Source organism: Podarcis liolepis, assembly GCF_965112155.1.
Source record: "Podarcis liolepis genome assembly, chromosome: 8".
Lineage (NCBI taxonomy): Eukaryota > Metazoa > Chordata > Lepidosauria > Squamata > Lacertidae > Podarcis > Podarcis liolepis.
The window spans coordinates 1,295,756-1,319,121 of NC_139560.1; the positions used below are offsets into that span (position 1 = coordinate 1,295,756).

General features: G+C 48.8%; 2 protein-coding genes across 2 annotated transcripts in view; both read right to left on the minus strand.

Moving 5' to 3' along the window:
- Positions 1-3,448: 3,448 nt before the first annotated feature.
- The window catches only part of LOC310713199 (fucolectin-like), a 42,027-nt gene continuing 22,109 nt past the window's right edge, over positions 3,449-23,366 (minus strand). Inside the window, exons 2-4 of the mRNA XM_083517071.1 lie at positions 5,643-5,734; positions 5,163-5,457; positions 3,449-3,664 (exon numbers count right to left, since the gene is read on the minus strand). Of these exons, the coding sequence (XP_083373197.1) occupies positions 3,505-3,664; positions 5,163-5,457; positions 5,643-5,733 (546 nt within the window). The 5' untranslated portion in view covers position 5,734 and the 3' untranslated portion in view covers positions 3,449-3,504. The remainder of the gene's footprint in view (positions 3,665-5,162; positions 5,458-5,642; positions 5,735-23,366) is intronic.
- On the minus strand, positions 15,128-20,289 carry LOC310713196 (fucolectin-like). Its single transcript, XM_083517067.1, has 4 exons — positions 20,114-20,289; positions 18,349-18,440; positions 16,774-17,077; positions 15,128-15,373 (listed from the first exon to the last, which is right to left on the minus strand). Exons 2-4 carry the CDS (start codon positions 18,437-18,439, stop codon positions 15,211-15,213), a joined length of 558 nt encoding a protein of 185 aa, XP_083373193.1. The 5' UTR covers position 18,440; positions 20,114-20,289; the 3' UTR covers positions 15,128-15,210.

Sequence of the window (23,366 nt, forward strand, 5' to 3'; positions counted from 1 at the left end):
CCCAGAGATGCATTTTAAATACCGCATTTTTTGCTCTATAAGACTCACTTTTTCCCTCCTAAAAAGTAAGGGGAAATGTGTGTGCGTCTTATGGAGCGAATGCAGGCTGCGCAGCTATCCCAGAAGCCAGAACAGCAAGAGGGATTGCTGCTTTCACTGCGCAGCTATCCCTCTTGCTGTTCTGGCTTCTGAAATTCAGAATATTTTTTTTCTTGTTTTCCTCCTCCAAAAACTTGGTGCGTCTTGTGGTCTGGTGTGTCTTATAGAGCGAAAAATACGGTAAAAGGACACATTCTACTCATGTAAAAACATGCTGATTCCCAGACCATCTGTGGGCCAGATTTAGAAAGCGATTGGGCTGGATCTGGCCCCTGGACCTCAGTTTGCCTACTTATGTTCTAGGTCTAGCTTCTTCTACACTCTTGTGCAAATTAATTGAAACAAGCAATTTATTGTACAAAACTCACATATACATGTACAAAACTCAAGTATATGTACATTAGTAATGGATATGCCCTCTGCTCTTTTTAAGCAGTATTTGAACATGGTTTGGCGTGGAGTCTCCTAGTTTCGAACAGTCACTCTTGATTTTTGGATCCCTGCACCACACCTGAATCAGCGCCTGAAGGAGCTTCTCCGGAGTCGTACAGTCTGCAGCACGGAGGCGACTTTTGCACATAGCCCACAAATTCTCAATGGGATTTTCGTCCAGGAATTCCCTGGCCAATCAAGTACAGTGGTGCCCCGCAAGACGAATGCCTCACAAGACGGAAAACTCGCTAGACGAAAGAGTTTTCCGTTTTGGAGGTGCTTCGCAAAACGAATCTCCTATGGGCTTGCTTCGCAAGACGAAAATGTCTTGCGAGTTCCTGCGGGTTTTTCTCCCCCCTCCCTTTTTCTAAGCCGCTAAGCCGCTTATCAGCTGATCCGATAAGCCGCTAAAAGCCGCTAATAGCGCTAATCCTCTAATCCGTCAATGGGCTTGCTTCGCAAGACGAAGAAACCGCTAGACGAAGAGAATCACAGAACGGATTCTTTTCGTCTTGCGAGGCACCACTGTACCTGTATTTGCTGCTCTGTCATCAATTTCTTCACCAGTTTTAATGTGTGACAGAGGGCTAGGTCCTGCTGCAATATCCCAGTACCGTCAGGACACCTCTTTTCCAGCTCTGGAAGAACTCTCTTTCGTAGAACCTCAATATATTGTGGCGAACGCATCATTCCTTCTATTGGCTGCAGGCTTCCAACACCATAATGATCAACTGACTTGTTTTGAGTACAGGATTACGAGTAAGATAGAAAACATGCTTTGTTTCAATTAATTTGCACAAGGGTGTAGGTCTTGCTTGCACAGAGTTTCTTCGTCTTGCTTGGGCCATGTTTATGTGCCACTTGCGGGGATTTGGGGCTCAGAAATCCGGCCTTCCGGCTTCCCTGATTTGGACCATCTCCAGCCTGGCTCTGCTTGGCCTCCGCAGCTGAAGGCAGCCATGCTTCTGATCCCAGGAGGGGGGAGAGGGGCTCTGGGGCTGCTTGCGGCTTTCCCGCGGGGAAGAAGATGCTGGCCTGATCCTGCAGGCTCTTACGCTGCTACCGAGGAGGCAGCAGGCAAGGCTGGCAGCAGCCGAGTGACTCCACCAGGGGGCAGCAAAGCAGCTTCGTGGGGTTTAGAGTTCCTGGGATGATCTGTTCAGGGGGGTCAGGCTGCCTGCCCTGGCGGGGGGGGGGGGAGGCTCAGGAGTCCAAGGTGGGGGGGGGCATAGCTCCCTGGGGTGCAGAAATGCCCACTGCACAGCCTGTGGGGTGTGGAAGGGGTCAGAGCTCCATTTGAGTCCCCCATTGTAATAAACGAAAATCTGGCCTTATTCCCTAATGGGGGACACAAGAGCCCTTATAGAGTCCTTTGCAGGTTCTCCATCGGTCAGAGAAAATAACAGAGGCCAAGCAGAGAATATTGAGAAGCAAAGCAGCTAGTAAGCCTGATCTTTATTGAACTTGCAGGAGGAGGACCCAGAACCAAGGTGTGCCTGCCCTTATATAGACATTTTAAATTGCCTGCCCTGGAGCCCCAGAAACATCATACCTACATCACAGAAAGGGCGGTCTGCAGCAGAAACCTGAGTGCGTTATTTATCTCCTGTCTGGAAAGGTACCTGTTAGTGCTCACTTGATTGGATACCCTGGGGAGCCTGGCCAGTCTTTTGTAATGATAAATACTTAGTTCCTGCGCCAGGTCACAGGCTCACCCTATTCATACACAGACATACCCTTAAGACAGGATTTGTGAAGGAAAAGACAATGGGAGGCTTTTCCATTTTCCTTTGACCTTGCAGAGAAAACATTTGGTCAGGTTGGGAATCAAAAATGGTTTCAGGTCGGTCTTCCTGTGCTGATATTTGTACATGCTTGGTTGGCATATTTATGAACATTTATTATATATCTAAGACTTTAAAATTATCACACCATCACTAAAGTCGCCACCCTTGCTCTCTGCCCCCCCCCTTGTGCCAAAGGGACCCCTCCTTCTCTGAGTTGCTCTCTCCTGGCCTCTGCAACTGCCCGGATCTCAGAGACTTTGGCTTCTTTTTCCAGGCTTTGCTTGGCAGAATTTCCCCTGGGCAGAAACTCCCCTGGAATTGCCAGCTGCGATTCCCGTTATTCCAAGGCACCAGCCACAATGTTTGGAGCCAGTTATAGCCTTCTACTCCTCCACGCATTCGCCTAAATCTCTCCGATAATGGCCATTCAGGTTGGTGGCCATTACTGCCTCAAGTGGGAGGGAGTTCCGCAGGTTAACTGTGAAGAAACCCCTTCTTTTCTTGAGGGTTTTGGTTAAGAACAAAGGAAGAAAATCTCTTCTCTATCCACGTTCTCTGTGCTATACTTAATTTCCACACACCTCTTATTATGCCCCCCCCTTCTTTTTCCCAGCTAAAAAGCCCCCAACATGATGACCAGCTTGGCTTTGGAACGGTCTCCCCTTCCTTGGAGGTTTTCAAGGAGAGGTTGGGCGGCCATCTTTCAAGGATGCTTCAGCGGAGATTCCTTCATGGCAGCGACTTGGATTGGGGTCTCTTCCAACTCTACAATTCTATGATTTGAACCTTTCCTCTCTGGGATGAAGTCTCAAGGCCTGAGTGTGGGTCTAAGGAAGACTTGTGGGTCAACCTCAGACGGCAGATGGCCTGTTCTGTGCTGCAGGCCAAAGGACAGCATCTCTTGCAGGGAGGATCCGAACGATAATCTTGGTCATTTGATGGCCCTTTTTACCCATTGCTGTTTTTTTATTTGTATATATTGCTTGTTTTATGTTGCCCTGGCCATTGGCTAATGCGAATTAAGTTTATCTATCTATCTATCTATCTATCTATCTATCTATCTATCTATCTATCTATCTATATCTCACAGGGAGGGATGTGGGAGAGACAAAGCAAGCCAATTCAGAGGAAGAATAATTCTTTATTTCCTCACCCCCCAGGACACACGTGCAGAGTCTGCCACTCCCTAGCACTGGTCTTCTGCCTTGGTGCCATAGACCTCCACCTCGCACAAGGTCAAGTATTCGGCCCTTCCCGGGATGTGGATGCTCACATAGCGGCCCTTGAGCCAATTGCAGTACAAGGTGCTGACGGAGCCACGGCTGGTGTCTGTGATGGTCCCACAGCTGCAGAGAGAAAGTGGAGGGGATTGTAAATTCAGAACTATGGGGATCTTCATACATTTATTCATTCGTTTTGTTTCTATGCCGCTTTAGATTTTAAAGGGGAAAATCTCAAAGCTGTATGTGAAAGGACTCCCAAATGTCAGCCCCCTCCCATTCCTATCGCTGAAAGGTGGCTTCTCACATTCCCCAATTTTCATTATTAACCGCTGGTGTTGTTTTAAGGGTCCACTGCATGCCCAGGTCTTCACAAAGACTGGGGGGCCAGATATCTGTGCCAAGGCAGGACAAGGGGCGTCTAATGGATCTCTGAGGGATTGGAGGAAGGGCAGCGCCTGGTGGCCAGTGGCTTCTGGCCGAAGAGAGCAGACAGGAGGCGGCCAGGTGGAGTCCGAGGAGGACCCAGGAGCAGGGGGCCGTGGGGGTCAAGGGGGGTGAGGAGCTGATGGCGGAGCAGAGCTTTGGCTAAGGAAAGCCCAACTTCACAGAGGAGGGAGAAGCGAAGTGAATTGGCGATGTGATGAAGAGGTCGGGAGGAGGAGAGGAGACCAAGGAAGCCTTGACTCCATCCCTGAAGGAGGGATTGGGGTGGGGGGTGTTTTTATTTATGGCCTGTCTTTTCCCCTGATGGGACTCAGCATGGCTTTGTCAGGTGTGCGTACAGGAGCCAGGCCCTGTGACCAATAGGACTCTGCAGGACTGGGGCCTTCCTAAGTTTGTTCTGGAGAGGCAAGGTGCGGCCGCACAGGTGAGGCCAATTGGTAACTCACAGCACCTGGTGGCAAGAGCCGGGAAGGGATATAAGGTCAGCATTTTCCCTTCGGCTCTTTGCCACAGCAACACGTTCACTGCCTTGCTGCATTTGGCTTCTTGCTTCCTGACCCTCGGACCCTTGGCTTCTTGACACTCGGACCCCTGACTTCGTGACCCCTTGCTTCTTGATCCTTGGACCCCTGACTTCGTGACTCCCTGCTTCCTGACCCTCAGGCCCTTGGCTTCTTGACTCCTGGCTCTCTGACCCTCGGACTCTTGGCTCCTGACTCCTGGCTTTTGGACCCCTGTTCCTGCTCCCACCCCGCCATCTTGCCCTCGGTCCCAGCGTCCCCTGCCGGGACCTCGATCGCCCGTGAAACGGACCATGACAGGCTTACAGATAAAAAGAAGAACTGCAAAACACATGGAAAAGCAATCATTACCACCCCACCCCCATTAAACGTTGGTAGAATTAAAACTGTACACATCGTGTTTGCTGGGACCTGTGTAGAGGAGGGCGACCAAGATGGCCAAGAGTCTGGGAACCAAGTCTTAATGAGGAACGGTTGATGGAATTGGGGATGTTTAGCCTAGAAAGGGAAGTATGAGAGCCATCTCCAAATATCTCAAGAGCTGTCACCTGGAAGATGGAGCAATCTTCTTTTCTCCTGGGGTGAACCAAGGACTCCATGTTACAAGAAGGGAGATTTCTGGAAGGAGATTTTGGGAAGAGGCAACTGGAACTTACAGGGGGTTGGACTTGCCATGGTCAGCCACAGAGTCTCCCACGCGGATCTCAGCTCCCTGGAGTCTCTCACCGCAGCAGTCCCCGCGGTTCTTCACCACCACAGCAGAGATGGCGTACTGCTGGCCCAAGTCCACGTGCCACCAGGGCTCCATGTCCAGCTGTGTGTGGGTGCAGGTGCCCGTTTTAAACCAGTCCCCACCGCAGTTCCCATCCACGGCTTTGCTTGCTGTTCCAATAATGTCGTGAGGGAAGATGGAGGACTGACAGGTTGGGCGGCCTCTGGCCAGGTTGTGAGCTGGAGTCAGGGAATGAGAGAAAGAAGATGGGGACAAGGACAAATAATAATGCAATAAGAGATCAGCCCATCTCATCCACTCAAATACTTCTGGGAAGCCCCCAAGCAGGACAGGCTTGCTTGTAATAAAACTCCAAAGTGTTGCTTTGACCCATAGACTGGCCCTTGCGTCCCCCATGTCTTACCAATGCCTTGCAGTTCTGGCTTGCAGCTCTGGGCCTCCGCCTGGCCTGCCAGGAGCACCAGGGCCAGCAGCCAAGTCCAGGAGGGGAGCATCCTGCAAGGGTGGAGATGGCAGTGAGGGACAGCCGCCTGCAGGAGCCCTGGGGGTCTGGCCCCCCTTAGCAGCCTCAGAGGGCTTTGCTTGCAGCCAGGAGTGCTGAAGAGGCATTCAGGTCACTCAAGGACCACGTTGGGCAGGAGAACGGTTGTCGTCCTCCAGAGATTCCTGACAGTCCTATATAAGCCCTGAACAACAACAATGCCATTTCAGATCTGCCCCTTCAGGGTCAAGACTTCTAGGCATGTTCTAGGCTTCAAGACTCACATCCAGTGGATTTCCCAGACTTACCTTGGCTCTCTTTCTTGGGATCAGCGCCTGTTGTCCTTCTTGGTGGCTTGGCAAGCCCAGGTTTTTCTCTTGAAACTGAGACAGAGACCTCCCTGCTTCCAGCTGAGTCCTGTCCCTCCTGGTTTTATCCCCTTTCAAACAGGCAGTTCCTGTTTGACTCAGAACAACCCAACCAATCAGGAAGGCGGGAATTTGGCTATCAAGATCCACTGTTTACATCCGTCTTCTCACACAGCTTGTGTGGTTTCTACATCTCTGCCAAGAGGGGGAATTTGCACCGCCTTATCACCAGAGGATCTGCTTTGAGTTTAGCAATATATCCTTGTTGCATTTAGAGGGCAGGTGGATGCTAAAGTGAGTACAGTAATGCCTTTAGTTGAATGTGCTTCGGGTAGAGCGTGTTGCGCTCCGTGGCAACCCGGAAGTAACGGAACCCATGCATGCGCAGACACGCCGTCGCATCTTGCGTTCTGTTCAGGATGTGAACGGGGCTCCAGAACAGATCCCGTTCGCATCCCGAGGTACCACTGTATTGGACGCAGCCAGTCTGGGGTTTCCTGAGCCCTGCCATGACCACCACACTCTGTCATCTATGGCAGTTGAGTGCCAGACGGCAACTAAGGCCTTCTATGGCTGCTAGTCATGGTGATGATGTTCTTCCTCCTCTGAAGGCCAATTGCTGGGAACCACAAGTAGCGAGAATGCTGTTTCGCTCCTCTCCTTCTGGTGGGCTTTCCATGGGCACCTGGTTGGCAACGGAGAGAACAGGATTCTGGACGAGGAGATGGACCTCTGGTCTGATCCAGAAGGTTGCTATGAATTTCTTAAGAGAGCCTCTTGACCTCACATAGGTAGACTTTGTTTACAAAGCTCTTGTACTACCAACCTTACTATATGCTTGTGAAACATGGACCACTTATAAACGTCATCTCCAACTCCTTTAAAGATTCCATCAACGGTGTCTCTGAAAATTTTTACACATCACTTGGGAAGACAGGTGAACTAATATCAGTGTACTGGAAGAAGCAAAGATCACCAGTGTCCAAGCGATGCTTCTTCAACATCAACTTTGTTGGACTGGTCATGTTGTGTGGATGCCCGATTATCGTCTTCCAAAGCAACCACTCTGTTCCGAACTTTAAAATGGAAAGATGCTTCTGAAGGCCAATTCCTGGAACCACAAATAGCGAGAGTGCTGTTTCGCTCCTCTCCTTCTGGTGGGCTTCCCATGGGCACCTGGTTGGCAACAGAGAGAACAGGATTCTGGGTGAGGAGCTGGACCTCTGGACTGATCCAGAAGGTTGCTATGAATTTCTTAAGAGAGCCTCTTGACCTCACATAGGTAGACTGATGCTGTCAATGCAATCAGACTATTGACTTTGGGTTTTAATGGGCATGGCTGGGATGTGGCCAAAATAAATATGGCTTTTAGTGTTTGTTCAAACATGTGTTAAATGAGAAATTGGAGGCTTCATATATTCAAATCACTTGGCACTGCCTAGGGTCAAATATTACTTCCTCTTGCAGGTCAGAGTCTGCGCCCAGTTGGAGGGGACAGAGTCTTAGAGTTCTAGGAGTCCAGAAATTGCATTTTTTTGAAGGCAGGTTCCAGTCCCTTGGAGATTTACACTGCTCAGAATAATTAAGCAAGTCTGGATTTGGCTTAAACTAGGTTTAAATGTGTTGTTTAGACATGCTAAGCTGCCCAGTGGTTGTCCTAATTCACCTTCCTGCCTTGTCTTTAAACTCACCTCCTTTTTATTATTTTTTGACCTTGTTATTTAAAAAATTCCGGGATGAGAGACTGCTCAACTTAATCAGGGTGCGAGTCCCCTGTGGGTCCATGCAGTCAGTAAAAGAAGGAAGTTCCAGCCAAGTAATTTGGAGCAAATCAGCAGTCAGAAGACCATGATCTTTATTGTTGCGCAACAGGTCTCCCCAGGAGTAAGAACCCCTAGCGTGGGGTGACATTGACTTTTAAACCTTCCCTCTTTCCCCCAGAATACACTTCAAGAGGCATCACTGATACATCATCACTACATCACTGGCATGTCACAAATGGGGGGGGGGGGTAAACAAGTCCAACATGAGGTCACTTTCTCAGACCCCTTTCCCAACACCCCTTAAGTCCCCATCACTGAAAGAACAATAAAACTCTTGATGCCTTCTTGGTGGGGGGCCGTGTTTGTGCTCTCAGGCTTGGGGAATTATGGTGGGATGCCCTGTTCCTGCTGCCTACATGGCTTCCCGCTTCTTGGTTCATGGAAAGAGGTGGAGCCAAATTTCTTTAAGGGTTAAAATGGTGTTGGAATGAGGAGAGCCGGTTAAAGTATGGATTTTCTACGAATTTATAAAGCTAGGTATCTTCCCTGAGCTGTCAAGTCAAAAGGATACATCCAGGCATGATATTTGTAACATTGTAACAACTTTAAAGATGTGCCCCCCCCCGTCATTTCCATAACAAAGTGAACTTGCCTTCTGCCTGTTCCTCAGCATCCCATTGCAGGATGAGTGCCTCCTTCCTCCTGCCATTTTGCCTCCCCGAGGAAGGAGACCCCCCCAGAGCTGAGTGCCACAGCTGCTGCCCACCGAAGTCTGGGCTGGGAAGAGGGAGAGGCCACCTTTATAGCCAGGCAACTGACAGGTGCCTTTGTGACATCATAGACAGCCCCCAGCCAATGGGAGCAGCTGTGGACGTGTCACCATAACCTCTTTGGGAATCACAACTGGGGCTGCACCTCAGCACCAATGGACCGTTTGTTCACTGTTATGTACTGAGTTGAATAGGATCCAAACTGCAGCAGTCTGATTGGTCCTAGAACAATAGGATCCAAATTGCAGCAGTCTGATTGGTCCTAGAACAATAGGATTCAGAATGCAGCAGTCTGATTGGTCCAAGAACAATGCAGCAGTATGATTGGTTGGCAGGAACCACCCAATCATGCTCCAGATAGAAGTGAATCCACAACCTGATTGGCTTGCAGTAGAATTCCAGAATTAACCAATCATGTGCAGCCCATTGTGTAAATAATGTATATAAAGCAGATACTTTGAGGGGACTTTCATTCATTCCTCCTCACCACTATGAGCTGAATAAAGAGCATGAAATCACTTGCAACACTTGCAAGTATATTTCATTCACTTACTAATAAAAAGTCATAAATTGGTCTAAGCCACCCTGAGCAATGCAAGAGTCCTGGAAGGACAGGGATATATGCTTTTCTAAATAAATATAACCTCCCCAGGAAATATCCCCATATCTCCCCACACCCAGCATCCTTGGAATTCTCGTTTGACGTGCTCCCTGTTGCCAGGCAGACCACCATCTTCTGATCTGGATTAAATAATTTATTTCTGTTTAATGGTGAACCTAACCCCCTGACAGCACACACCTATACATTTAATGGCACATTTAAAGCTCCTTTAATGGGACGCGGGTGGCGCTGTGGTCTAACCACTGAGCCTCTTGGGCTTGCCGATCAAAAGGTCAGTGGTTCGAATCCCCGTGATGGGGTGAGCTCCCGTTGCTCAGTGACTTATTTCTTTGTCTGTTGGTTATTAAAAACACTGTTAGTCCCCCCCCCCCAATGCTCAGATGGGGGAGATGTTTGGCCCATCTGCTCAGGGTGTCGTCACGCCCACCCCACTGGGAACCCGACACGTCCTCCTGGGACAAATCCTGCCACTCACACCACATCCTGGCTGTCGCTGTGGGGCACAGGGCAGAGGAGGGGCCCCAAAGAGTGTGAGGCCCTCCCACCTGACACTGCCCACCAGTGGGGACAGGAAAGAGGGAGGTGGATTTGGGAGGCATGAATCAAAAGTGCCCAGCAGAAGCCGTGACCCACAGGAACATGTATTTATGTCCCAGTGTGGACACAGCAGCCATGTCACATTGCCTGCTGGGCACCTTTGGACAGAGTTAACAGAGAGCTTGTCCACTGCAGATTTGAAGCGGCTGATGTCTCGTTGTGCAGCATCCAGACAACATCCTCCTCATCCAAGGGGCAGCCCAGAGCTCCCCACTCACCAGATTTGTTATAGGAATCCCAGGGTCTCATATATATCAATCATATGTTTTTGACTACAGCTCCCATCTCATTTTTTTCGTTTTTCATTTTTCATTTGTATGCCGCCTTTCCACAGTTGCATACAAGGCGGCTTGCAGCATAACAAGATCTACATAATTACAAAAGTCGTAAACATCGGCCTCAGCCAGGATGATTTCAGTATGCCTGTTAGTCCACCTCTTCAGCGCCTGCAGGGGCTGGGCGACCGGAACTCCTTCTCTGACCCTCCGATCAGAGGAACATAGGAACACCAACGAGGAGCAGGTCCTGTGGCTGTGGACTCACAGCTGCTCATGTTTGCACCCAAACTCAGCAGAGTCAACAGAAGCAAAGCTGTGGAGGTTTTGCAGCATACCTAATTTATTTCTACAATTAGTCAAATAAAAGAACATTACAAACATGGAGGAGAGATCCTGCCTCCTTGCAAGAAAAAGCACAACAGTTCCAAGGACGGAAGTCTCGAAGAGTGGCTTCCGCCCCTTCCTTTCTCACAGTATGAAAGTAGACAATAGGATCAGGTGATCCTTTGCAATGGGAGGGATGAAAATACTGACAGATGACCCCCTAGGAATTTATAGAATTTAATACCCTAAACGGCCACAGCCCTGTATACCTGAAGGAAGAAGAAGAGTTTGGATTTCTCCCTGCTGCTTCCGGAATCCATTTCTTCTTGGTGTTTTGCTTTTAAGACACCGCTGATGTAAAAAATCCATTCCTTCCATTTGTTTCCTGAACCACAACCACCATGACGCCGCACAGGTGTCCCTGAGGGATCTCTTAGCCAATTATTGACTTTGAAAGAAGGAATTGCCATCTTCCTGAAGGCTTCTAAACTTCTGCCAAGCTTGAGGAAATGTCAAATAAAAACCAAGACATTAATTGTATGTAATCTGCTGTGGTATTTCCTCACCTTCACTATCAAGAATGCTGAGGTGCAATCGCTTCAAGGATTTCTGGTTGATAATGATAATGATAATGATAATAATTTTATTATTTATACCCTGCCCACCCGGCTGGGTTCCCCCAGCCAACCTGGGGAATGATGCGCACAGGTGGGAGTTCTACATCCATGTCCTCTTAATGCAGGGGTCCTCAAACTTTTTAAACAGGGGGCCGGTTCACTGTCCCTCAGACAGTGTTGGGGGCCAGATGACAGTTTGAAAAAAATATGAACGAATTCCTATGCACACTGCACATATTTTATTTGTGGTGGAAAAACAATATAATATTTAAAATTTTAATCAACATAAATTTATAAGTATTTCAGTAGGAAGTATGGGCCTGCTTTTGGCTAATGAAATGGTCAATATCCGGTTCCATATTTGTCACTGCTAGTCATAGTGAGGGATGCAAGCGGCTTTGGGCTCATTCCACCAGCTCATTACAAGAAAACAGTCATGAAGAAAGAGGTTTGCTTTTCCACCTCCTCCCTCTCCTTTTTCCTTTAGTGCTGTGTCTTCCCCACTGTAAGCCCGAGAAGGCCCAACTCTGCTGGTTTTCTGCGAAAAGCTAAAACAGCCCAGACTGAGCCCTTCCCAAGAATGACAACCCATCATCAGTCATGATTAAATGGGCACAAGATGTAGGTCACAACATTATGATGGAAGATTGGGGGAAATTATGGAAAACTGATTTAAAATTTACTGATTGTTCCCTGTTGAAGGAGAATTACATGAAGATGATGTACAGATGGTACACAATACTAGTGCAGTTAGGGAAAATGTACAAAACTAGTGTAAGGAAAAGGAGGGGACATTTTATCATATGTGGTGAGATTGTAATGTAATTTTAAAAATTGGGAAATGATATACAATGAATTGAAGAAAATGTTCCATCTAACATTTGTTAAAAAACCTGAAGCATTTTTGTTAGGGGTTGTAGGGAAATACCTACCAAAAAAGCTGAAACTTTGAAAGACTGAAGAAACCCCAACTAAAGAATCATGGCAAGAAAAACTAATGGACTATGCAGAACTAGCAAAATTGACATATAAACTACGGGACAAGGATAACTGTGACTTTAAAGATGGAAGGGAACCTTTCACAAAGTATTTGAAGAGGCAACAAAGTGAATTGGAGTCCTTGGCAGGTTTTGAATAAACATTCACAAGCTTTTTATTGACAATAATCAGTTAAATAATTTAAGGATTTATACAACTTTGTAACATGCAGAGGACAGCATTCGCAGAGAAATCAAACACTGGAACTGAGGGAAGCTGGGGGGGTGGGGGGGTTTTGTGGGAGGTGGGGTGGGGGGAGGGAGGAAAATGGGGAAAAAGAATTAAGGATGGCATGTTTTTGGATAATATGTTTTCTTTAAATCTTCAATAAAAATTATACAAAGAAGAAGAAGAGGACAATCCACCAACTAGACCTGCCTAGCTAGAACCCAAAATCCAACCAGCAAACAAAGCCTCCCTTCAGCATCCCGGCCCTTACTCCAGGGAAGCGGAACCAGTGGCCCTCTGGCAGCTCTCAGACTCAATCTCCCATCAGGTCGTGCTGGCAGGGGCTGATGGGAGTTGTAGTCCATGAGCAGTCTGAGGAGCCCACAGGCTTCCCACGGGGAGGGGGGATTCAGGACAGGGATGGCTCCTCCCACCAGCCCCAGCCAGTGCGGCTCCAGGGCGATGCGAGTTCGAGTCTCACCAGAGCTGGGGGCGGAGGAGGACTTCTCTCTCTCCGCTCCCTTCCCGGGCGCCTTTGCAAGGTGGGCGGCCTGGGGCTGCAGGAGACATGTTGGCCCCCCTGGCCAGGCTCGGTTCCTTCACTCCGGGGTCCTGTGGGAGGCTGCCCCTTCCCAGCTCGCAGGCGGAAGTCCAACAGGTGCAGCTCCCCTCCTCCTGCCCCTACTCACGGGGGCGCCCTTCCTGCGAGTGCATCCGGAGCCAGTGGTCGCTGATTTTGAAGATGACGAGCGGGTGCAGGGCTACTGACACACTCCCCGTCACGCCCAACACCATCATCGCCGCTGCCGCTGCTGTAAACTGAGAAATCTGAGGGCTCCCTTAGACAAAAAAAGCAAGGACACCAGCCAGGAATACCAGGGCAAAACAGCAGCCAGTCGGCTTGGTCTTGATTGAAGACTGTCGTGACAGGACTCCCACCTGCCACCAGGTGGAACAAGATGGAAGCCCAGAACAAAAGAAGACCCCAACTTTTATCAGCTACTAATCCCGCAAACTACACCTCTAAGACTACATCATGACCACATCATTGACACGTCACAAAGAGGAGGGGTTGAGGGAGGAGTTGTGGTGGTAACCTGAGTGTCTTGTCACCTGTCCAGTTCCTCCTTTCCCTCTCCCCATGAGTACATTCCAGGTGACAGAGGGGAGTTTGCAGTTTCCTGCCCCCTGAGGGAAGAGCTGATTATTGTTCTTTGTTCCAGTCCGTGCTGAATCCACTCCCATATGCAAGTTCTTTGAGATCTTGATGGTCTTCTGTCTAGGACCATCAGGGTTGGCATAGCAACTGGGCAGGTTTCCTGTGGACGTGTTGGTACTCTCGAGAGATTATGGCTGCCCTGTATCAAACCTTCACCATTTTGTAGTCCTTCCTTCGTGGTGTAAAATAAAAGTGGAACGGCACAGCTCCGATGTACGGGTGATTTTCTATGAATTTATAACAGAAGCATCACGTATGTCGTGTGTGAGTGTGTGTGTCGGGTTTGTACAAACTGAATGATGGGGGGGGGGCGTTTCCTACAACACTGCGGAGACCGAGGGAGTGTGAGGACTAAGGGAGGAGGCCTGGGGTCCCTGCCCTTCCCCTCCACCCCCCCAGTCAGGCGCCCCCCCCCACTGCCTCCCATGCTTATTTGCCACATCCACCTCCATGCTGGCCCCACTGCTGCTCCTGGCTGGTCAAGAACCGCCTCTGGGAGCAGCCACCATCTTGGCCATGTATGTCCCGTCACACGCGCCATAGAAAAACCTCCCCAACTGACAAGGGGCGCATGTGCGTCGGGAGTGAGGCCAAAGAGATACGAATAAGGTAGAGAGGTGGAACCTCTGGGCTCTGCGGGGATTTTCCCTGGGCCTGGGGGGAGCCTGCCTTCCTGCCTCTTGCACCCGAAGATACTGGGTGGCGGTGGTGGAGGCAATTGCCAGCAGGCCGGGTTCAGGACCCTGGCGGGCCTGATCTGGCCCGCGGACCGTAGTTCGAGGACCTCTGTCTTAGTGTGTAGCATTCCCAAAGCAAGGAAGGATTGGACTCTGATTAATAGAATACACAGGAGGCTTGACCAGCAAGACTCTGGGAGGGGTGCCAATAATAATCCTCTCCACCCCTCGGCCCAGGTCGTTTTATTCACAAAAGAACTTTTTACACAGTGTTTGTAAGAACCAATCAGATTTCCTCTGAACAAGAAAACCCCACATGGGACAAAGTCAGATCAGAAGCAATTCTTTTAACTACAAAGAAACTATTTCCTACTTGAGCATGCATAGTTCAGAGTAAATAAAATAGGAAGCCAGGAGGAATGCTTTTAGGAAACTCTGGAGGTCGTAAACAGCAGTAAACAGGAAAGGCAGGATGGCAGTATTTACCATCTTTGTGAACTCTCTTCCTGGCCCTAAGATTAACAAAACTAACAATAACTACATCAAAGAAGCTGCTTACTATCTTTATGACCCAGGATGCCTGATGAACAACTGGCCTGTGTTTAGAATGCTGATACGTGCCTGTCAGGCAGAGAAATAGGACAGAGACGCAGAGGCATGGATTATCAGAAATCATATCAAAATGTCTCAAACCCAGTCAACGCAATGCTTTCATTGCTGACATAAATGGCGTGCTCCATATTTTTTATAATTCCTCATAGCAATCCCACCTGATCACTACATTAGTGCATAATTCTCTGGCCTCCTTCGTTGTGCAACTAGTTCTCTTTGTGAGGGATCCCTGGCAAATAGGACTTGCAGTCTCCACAAGGCGTCACTTGGCCTCCTCTATGGCTCTGCTCTCTGGCACAGGCAAAATCACAGACCCCCTTGGTTCTGACCAACAAATCGGAGAGACGAAAGAAGGCTGCTCAAATGATGTTTATTGGACAACGAACACCGATTCCATCAGTTCTGCCCATGCCCCTTTCCGCGCGACACATGGCTGGTTATCCCTGAGACTCATCCTCCAACTTTGTTCCATAGACTTCCACCTCACACAAGGTCAGGATAGCTAGTCCATAGTGGTTCACGCTCACATAGCGACCCTTCATCCCTTGGCAATTGATGGTGCTGATGGAGCCAAGGCCATCATCTGTGATGGTTCCACAACTACAGAGAGAAACGGGAGGTCAACCTTGGGGTGGAAACAATTCAGAATGACTCCGTCTACCCTCTGAGGTATTTCCATGGCTGCGGGAGCCCCTGGCTCACTAGCAGTACATGTGAAAAGGATCTAGGGGTCTTGGTGGACCACAAACTGAACATGAGTCAAGAGTGTGATGCAGCAGCAAAAAAAGCCAATGCTCTTCTAGGCTGCATCAACAGAAGTCTAGTGTCCAGATCAAGGGAAATAATAGTACCCCTCTATTCTGCCTTAGTCAGAACATGCCTGGAGTCCTGTGTCCAGTTCTGGGCACCACAGTCTCAGAAGGATGTTGACAAGCTGGAAGGTTTGCAGAGGAGGGTGTGGCATCACACAGGGTCCCAGGACATTTGACGGTCTATTGATCCCTGTGCCACCACTATGATCACTATCCCGCTGCCACCAACCCGTTTCTGTCAGGTACACACTGAGTCCAGACAGTTGTTAACATTAAAACAAATAATCAAGTTTATTTTATAAGCCTTAACAGGTTTATGGTTTCAGATAATTTTTCTTGTCAGTTTCTTATCCTTAGTTTCTATACTGGCCTATACCTTCCTAATAACTTCTAACTGATTATCCCAACTGTCTATCTGACTCCTCCTAACAGTTTCACTCACTCTCACATCAAAACGAGACCAACCCACAGACTTGTCTTCCCTCTTCCTTCTCCAACTCCCAACTGACTTCCAAACAACTCCAACTCCAACTCCTCCTCTTGGGTTCCCACTGGCCAATCACTTCACACTCATTTAACCCTTTCCTTATGACCCACCTAGGAGGGCAAACGCCACAAAGGGCAACCAAGATGATCAAGGGTCTGGAAACCAAGCCTTAGGAAGCACAGTTGAGGGACCTGGGTAGTTTTAGCCTGGAAAAGAGATGACTGAGAGGAGATATGATAGCCATCTTCCAATATCTTAGGGCTGTCACATGGAGGAGGGAACATGCTTGTTCACTCTCAAGGATAGGATTCAAACCAAAGGGGACTCCAAGGGGAAGTCATGGCTTCATGCTTGATGAAGAAGGCAGGAGTGTCAGGGAAGAGGGAGAGTGAAAGAAGAGGGAGGGGAGGAAAGATGAGAAGTTCAGTCTTGGACTTACTGAACTTGAGACATCAGTGAAGCATCCAAGTGGAGAAGTCAGAGAGGCCGTTCCACCCAGGAGCAGGAATTAGCCCTTGCCATTCCACACAGAAGCAGGTCTTGAAATATGGGCAGAATCCACTACCCCCTGCTCCCCCCACCCTGATTGGGAAGAGAACAAAGGAGCTACAAGTGAACGAATCTTCAGGCATCTTGAGAGCGTCTCCTGGGATGCCTTGGCTGAAGGACAAGTGGGGAGGGGAGGGGCAACGGGAACTTACAGGGGGTTGAACTTGCCCTGGTCAATCACGTGGTCTCCCACATGGATCTGGGCTCCCAGGAGTCTCTTGCTGCAGCAGTCTGCACGGTTTTTCACCACCACAGAGGAGATAGCATACCGGTCGTCCAATTCCACATGCCACCATGGTCCATATTCTTTATGGGTGTGGGTGCAGGAGGCATGATCGAAGACCCCGTCAGAGTTCCCATCGACAGCTTTGCCGGCTGACGGATCGCTTGGATGGGGGTTAGTGGAGGACTGACAGGCTGGGCGGCCTCTGGCCAAGTTGACAGCTGGAGCAACAGCTTGATGGAAAGAAGACAGGGCAGAAGAAGGAGGAGAAGAGGAAGAAGAAGGAGAAGAGCTTGGATTTGATATCCCGCTTTATCACTACCCGAAGGAGTCTCAAAGCGGCTAACATTCTCCTTTCCCTTCCTCCCCCACAACAAACACTCTGTGAGGTGAGTGGGGCTGAGAGACTTCAGAGAAGTGTGACTGGCCCAAGGTCACCCAGCAGCTGCAGGTGGAGGAGTGGAGACGCGAACCCTCTTCCCCAGATTACGAGTCCACCGCTCTTAACCATTACACCATGCTGGCTCTGCAAGTAAGGGAGCAGTAAGAATAGTCCTGACGCAGCAGGATCAGGCCAAAAGGGCCCATCTAATCCAGCATCCTGTTCTCCCAGTTGCCACCCATATTAAGAACTAGCAGTTAACCTACAGATAACAGCAGTGCCAATAAATGTCATTCTGTTTTACAAAATTTATATTGCATTTGCCAGTCATAAATCCTCCGAGTGGTTTGCAGTCATCATACTCATCCTGGCCAGAATGAGACTTTGTGGGCGATCAGTTTCCAGGTCCAGAAGTTGGGGGCTTCCCCATTGCCAGATGAGATTGCGAACCCTCTGAAGGATGAGGTGCAGAGTTTTGGGGGGCTCCTAGATCCATCTTTCTTAATGGAGCTTCAGATTACCTCTGTGGGCAGAAGCTCCCATTTGCACCAACTCTGCCCTTTCCGGGACAGGAATACTTTGGCCACGGCGATGCATGCGTTGGTAATCTTACAATTGGTGTACTGTAATGCACCCTATGTGGGACGTCCCTTGGGATGGGTTCAGAAGCTGCAGCTGGCGCATGATTCTGTGGCCAAGTTGCTGAGTGGACCTGTGCTGAGGAAGCTGTCAGTTACCTGCCGGGGCATCTTCGAGGACTTGTTTCTAACATGTAAACACCTGAACGACTTGGGACCAGGTGAACTGAAGGAGTTTCAGCCCTGACATAGACCTGGAGGGTCACCTATTTTTTGGACCAGTGGCTACATTTTGAATTTTGAGAGAATGCAGTGGATGCCAGCCACAACATGGAAATCTTCCTCATTGCTGCTCCCCCCCACCAACTCCTAGGCCCCCTACCTATGCATGGAGTAAGGTGACCTCCAGATTTTCACTGTCAGAAACCAGCTTATAGGCCATTGTTGGGGGAGGAATAAGAGTGCCCTCTGTTCGTGGGGAGGGGCACCGTTTTGCTTGCCCACAGGCGATGACCCCTTTCCATTCCCTTTTCCCCTCTCTTACTGGTACTTTCCAGGTCAGGCTTGGAGTTCTGGGCCTCCCCACGCCCTGCCAGAAGTACCAGGGGCAGCAGCGAAGTCCAGACGAGGAGCATCCTGCAAGGAGGGAGCAGAGAAGGCAGTGAGGGGAGGCTAGGCTGGAAGCCATGGGGGTCGTGTTCCTCCTTAGCAGCATGTTAACGGAGAAATCTGAGGGCTCCCTTGGACAAAAAACAAGGACCCCAGGAGGCTTGGTCTTTATTGAAGACTGTTGTGACAGGACTCCCACCTGCCACCAGATGGAAGCCCCGAACAACGGAACCCCCAAACTTTTATTGGCTGCTAATCCCCCATGCTACACCCCTAAGACTACATCATAACTACATCACGACTACATCATTGACACATCACAAAGAGGAGGGGTTCAGGGAGGAGTTGTGGTGGTAACCTGAGTGTCTTGTCACCTGGCAAGACACTCAGGTGAAAAAGACATTCCTCCTTTCCCCCTCCCCATGATTACATTCCTGAGGACAAAGAGGAGTTCACTGTTTCCTGCCCCCAAAGGGACGGGCTGGTCACTGTCCTGTGTTTCAGTCCGTACTGAATCCACTCCCATTTGCAGGTCCTTTGTGAGTGGAATGATCTTCTGTCTACGACCATCACGGTTGGCATGCCAACTGGGTAGGACATGTTGGCTGCCTTGTGTCAAGTCTCCCATCTTTGATAGTCCTTCCCTCATGGTGTAAAATAAAAGTGGAACGGTGCAGATCCGATGTATGGCTGATTTTCTATGAATTTATAACAGAAGCGTCGTGTATGATGTGTGTGTGGTGTTTGTACAAACTGAATGATTGGGGGGGGGGGTTTCCTGCAACAAGCGCTATTTGGTTGGCCTGGAGAACTCTTATTCTCCAAAGTGATAGAGGTGCCTGTGGCGTTTGCCCTCCGATGTGTGTGACATCATACTATGTTCATAGGGAAAGGGTTAAGTACCCTAATTGTAAAATGACTAAGCAATGGGAACCCAGGGGGCAGAGTTAACTGTGTATAAGGTTTAAGCCCATAGGTTTTTTGAGAGAGTTAGAGTTGTTGAGAAGACAGTCTGGAGTTAGAAGAGACAGAGAGGATAAGTCTGTGGGTTTGGCTATTCTGGTGTGAGAGAGGGAGAGAATTTGTTAAGAGGCCTCAGCCAAACAGTTGAGATAATCAGTCAGAAAGTATTAGGAAGACATAGGCCGGTTCAACAGTGGAATTTGCTGCCAAGGAGTGTGGTGGAGTCTCCTTCTTTGGAGGTCTTTAAGCAGAGGCTTGACAACCATATGTCAGGAGTGCTCTGATGGTGTTTCCTGCTTGGCAGGGGGTTGGACTCGATGGCCCTTGTGGTCTCTTCCAACTCTATGATTCTATGATTCTATGGTAAAGAAACTAAAGTTAAAATACTGACGGGAATATTATCTGAGAAACCATAAACTTGTTATTGTTTGTAAAATAAACTTGTTTTTTTGGCTCACTTTTAACAACTGACTGGACTCAGTGTTTTACTAGAGAGTAACTGGTTGGTGGAAGCAGGAAAGCGAGCACAGTGGTGGCACAGGGATCAATAGACCGTTAAATGTCCGGGGACCCTGTGTGATCGCCACAGTGCCTAACCGACGTTTAATGTCAAGAAAAGAAAAGAAAACCACAGTTTTAGATATGCAAATTCTGTGGGGCATTCAGGGTCCAGACTTTCCTTTTTGGGAGGTGTTCTAGGTTTCAATAATCATATCCAGTGGGTTTTCCCAACTTACCTTGCCTCTCTTTCTCGGGATCTGCAGAAGCGTCTGTTGCTCTTGGTGGGACAGGAGACACAGGTTCTTCTCCCCAAACTGGAACTGAGACTTCCCTGCTTCCAGAGGAGTCCTGCACCTCCAGGTTTTATCCCCTTCCCAATGGACAGCGCTTGCCTAACGTGGCTCAACTTGGCCAATCAGAAAGATGGTGACACCAGGATCTGGGGATCAAGATCAAATTTTGACATCCTTCATCTGAGCAGGTTCTGAGTGGGCTTGTGTGGTTTCTGACTCTCTCCCAAGAGGAAATAACGGCATCTCCTTGGCAGAAGATTTTAGAAGAAGACATCCTCATTCCATTTATCCCATTTAGAGGTCAGATGGGTGCCAAACTGAGCACTGATACTGGCAGGTCCCAACCACATCAGCCAAGCTCCAAAATGAACACTTTGTGCGGTCAGCCTTGTGGAGAACGGGTAGGCACTTCTGTGTTGAAATGGCCTCTTCCAGCCCATAGAAACATCTCTGCCTCCCTCCCCTGGAACAAGGTCCAAGTGTAGGCCAGCTGGCAGCAGTCAATTTAAGATTTCCTGAGTCCTTCCACGACTACCAAGTTCTCCTGTCAGGATTATCTCTGATCCGTGCAAGTTGAGTGTCAGAGTGGGAATAAGACCTTCCGTGGCAATTAGCCATGATGCTGAAGTCCTTCCTCAATCCTCCTAATTCTAATTACTGCAAATCACAAATGAGGAGAGTGTTGCTACACTCCTCTTCTGCTTGCGGACTTCTCATGGACAACTGATCTGCCACTGAGAGAGCAGGATCCTGGACTAGTAGATCAGACTCCAAGTGTCCCTATTTTCCAGGAACACCACCGATTTAGAAAAGCTGTCCGTGTTTCTGATTTGATCTCATAATGTCCCGCTTTTCCTTGTTATTGTTGTTGTTGTTTTGTCGCTTAGTTGTGTCCGACTCTTCATGACCCCAACCCCAACCCCTAAACCTAACCCTAACCTTAAACCCTAAACCCTGAACCCTAAACCCTAAAACTGGTTTCCTGAACTTGCTCTCTTGCAATTAGAGGATGGATGGTGGCTAACAGATTGAGGTTGAATCCTGACAAGACAGAAGTACTGTTTTGGGGGGACAGGGGGCAGGCGGATGTGGGGGATTCCCTGGTCCTGAATGGGGTCACTGTGCCCCTGAAGGACCAGGTGCGCAGCCTGGGAGTCATTTTGGACTCACAGCTGTCCATGGAGGCACAGGTCAATTCTGTAGCCAGGGCAGCTGTCTACCAGCTCCATCTGGTACACAGGATAAGACCCTCCCTGCCCGCAGACTGTCTCGCCAGAGTGGTGCATGCTCTAGTTATCTCCTGTTTGGACTACTGCAGTGCGCTCTATGTGGGGCTACCTTTGAAGGTGACCTGGAAACTGCAGTTATTCAAGAATGCAGCAGCCAGACTGGGGACTGGAAGCGGCAGCCGAGACCACATAACACCAGTCCTGAAAGACCTACATTGGCTCCCAGTACGTTTCCGAGCACAATTCAAAGTGTTGGTGCTGACCTTGAAAGCCCTAAATGGCCTCGGTCCAGTATATCTGAAGGAGTGTCTTTTTTCTTTGTTTGTATAATATTTATTAATTTTCCAACAATTTAAACACAACACTACAAAAAAAAGGAAAAAAAGGGAAAAAAAGACAATGCAATACAATACAAAAACACTAACACATAAAACTAATAAAACAAAAACAAAACCATTTCATTATCTTATCTTTCGTTCACTTGTTTCCACGACCTCCTCACACCTCCCTTTTTGTATTCCACTTCTGTTAATTGTTTCAGCAATTCCTTTCCACCCCCATCGTTCTGCTCTGACTCTGAGGTCCAGCTCCGAGGGCCTTCTGGTGGTTCCCTCCCTGAGAGAAGCCAAGTTACAGGGAAACAGGCAGAGGGCCTTCTCAGTAGTGGCACCCACCCTGTGGAACACCCTCCCTTCACATGTGAAGGAAATAAGCAGATATCCTATCTTTAAAAGGCAGCCCTTTTGGGGGAAGTTTTTAATATTTAACGCTGGATTGTTTTTAACACTCAATTGGGAGCCACCCAGAGTGGCTGGGGAAACTCGGCCAGATGAGCGGGGTATAAATAAATTCTTCTTCTTCTTCTTCTTCTTCTTCTTCTTCTTCTTCTTCTTCTTCTTCTTCTTCTTCTTCTTCTTCTTCTTCTTCCCTTCCACCCACCACCAATGGGCCGGAGCAAGAGCCTGTTTCAAAGCATTTTGCAAATTTGAAGCAATTAAGCCTCATTAGCTCAAGGACAGTCATTACCACTCACCTATAACTCTTCAAGCCATTGTGTCACTTTGACAGCCATGAGGCAATAAAAAACCATTAAAGATAAATAATATGAACCAAATGCAGCCAGGGTACGTCTTGTTTGGTTTTCTCTGTCAGTGTCCACTCTTGCACTTGCCAGGTCACTGTGGGCATCACTCACCTGTTCCACACTTGGATGTCACGCTACCATCAAAGAGAAACTGCAGCATAGCTAAGTGGCAGGTGTGGTTAGCACACAGTGGTGAGTTGACCAAAGCTGAGCGCAGGAGCAACTCTCCCCTCCTGTGGTTTCTGCGAAGAGATGGTGAGAGCAGGCCAGGGGCTCATCTCGCCCAGCATCCTGTTCTCACAGTGGCCGACCAGATGCCTAACCCTGACCCTAATCGTAAAACCCTAACCTTAACCCCTTAACCCCTAACCCCAGCCCCAACCCCTATGCCTAACCCCCTAAACCTAAGCCTAAGCCTAAACCTAACCCTAACCCTAGCCCTAATACTTAAACCCTAACCCCTAACCCCTAACCCCAACCCCTAACCCTAATCCTAATCCTAACCCTAATCTTTAAACCCTTAACCCTTAACCCTTAACCCTTAGCCCCTAATCCCTAATCCCTAATCCCTAATCCCTAACCCCAACCCCTAACCCCAACCCCTAACCCCAACCCCTAATCCTAACCCTAATCTTTAAACCCTTAACCCTTAGCCCCTAATCCCTAATCCCTAACCCCTAACCCCAACCCCTAATCCTAACCCTAATCTTTAAACCCTTAACCCTTAGCCCCTAATCCCTAATCCCTAATCCCTAATCCCTAATCCCTAATCCCTAACCCTAACCCTAACCCTAATCCTAACCCCTAACCCCAACCCCTAATCCTAACCCTAATCTTTAAACCCTTAACCCTTAGCCCCTAATCCCTAACCCTAACCCCTAAC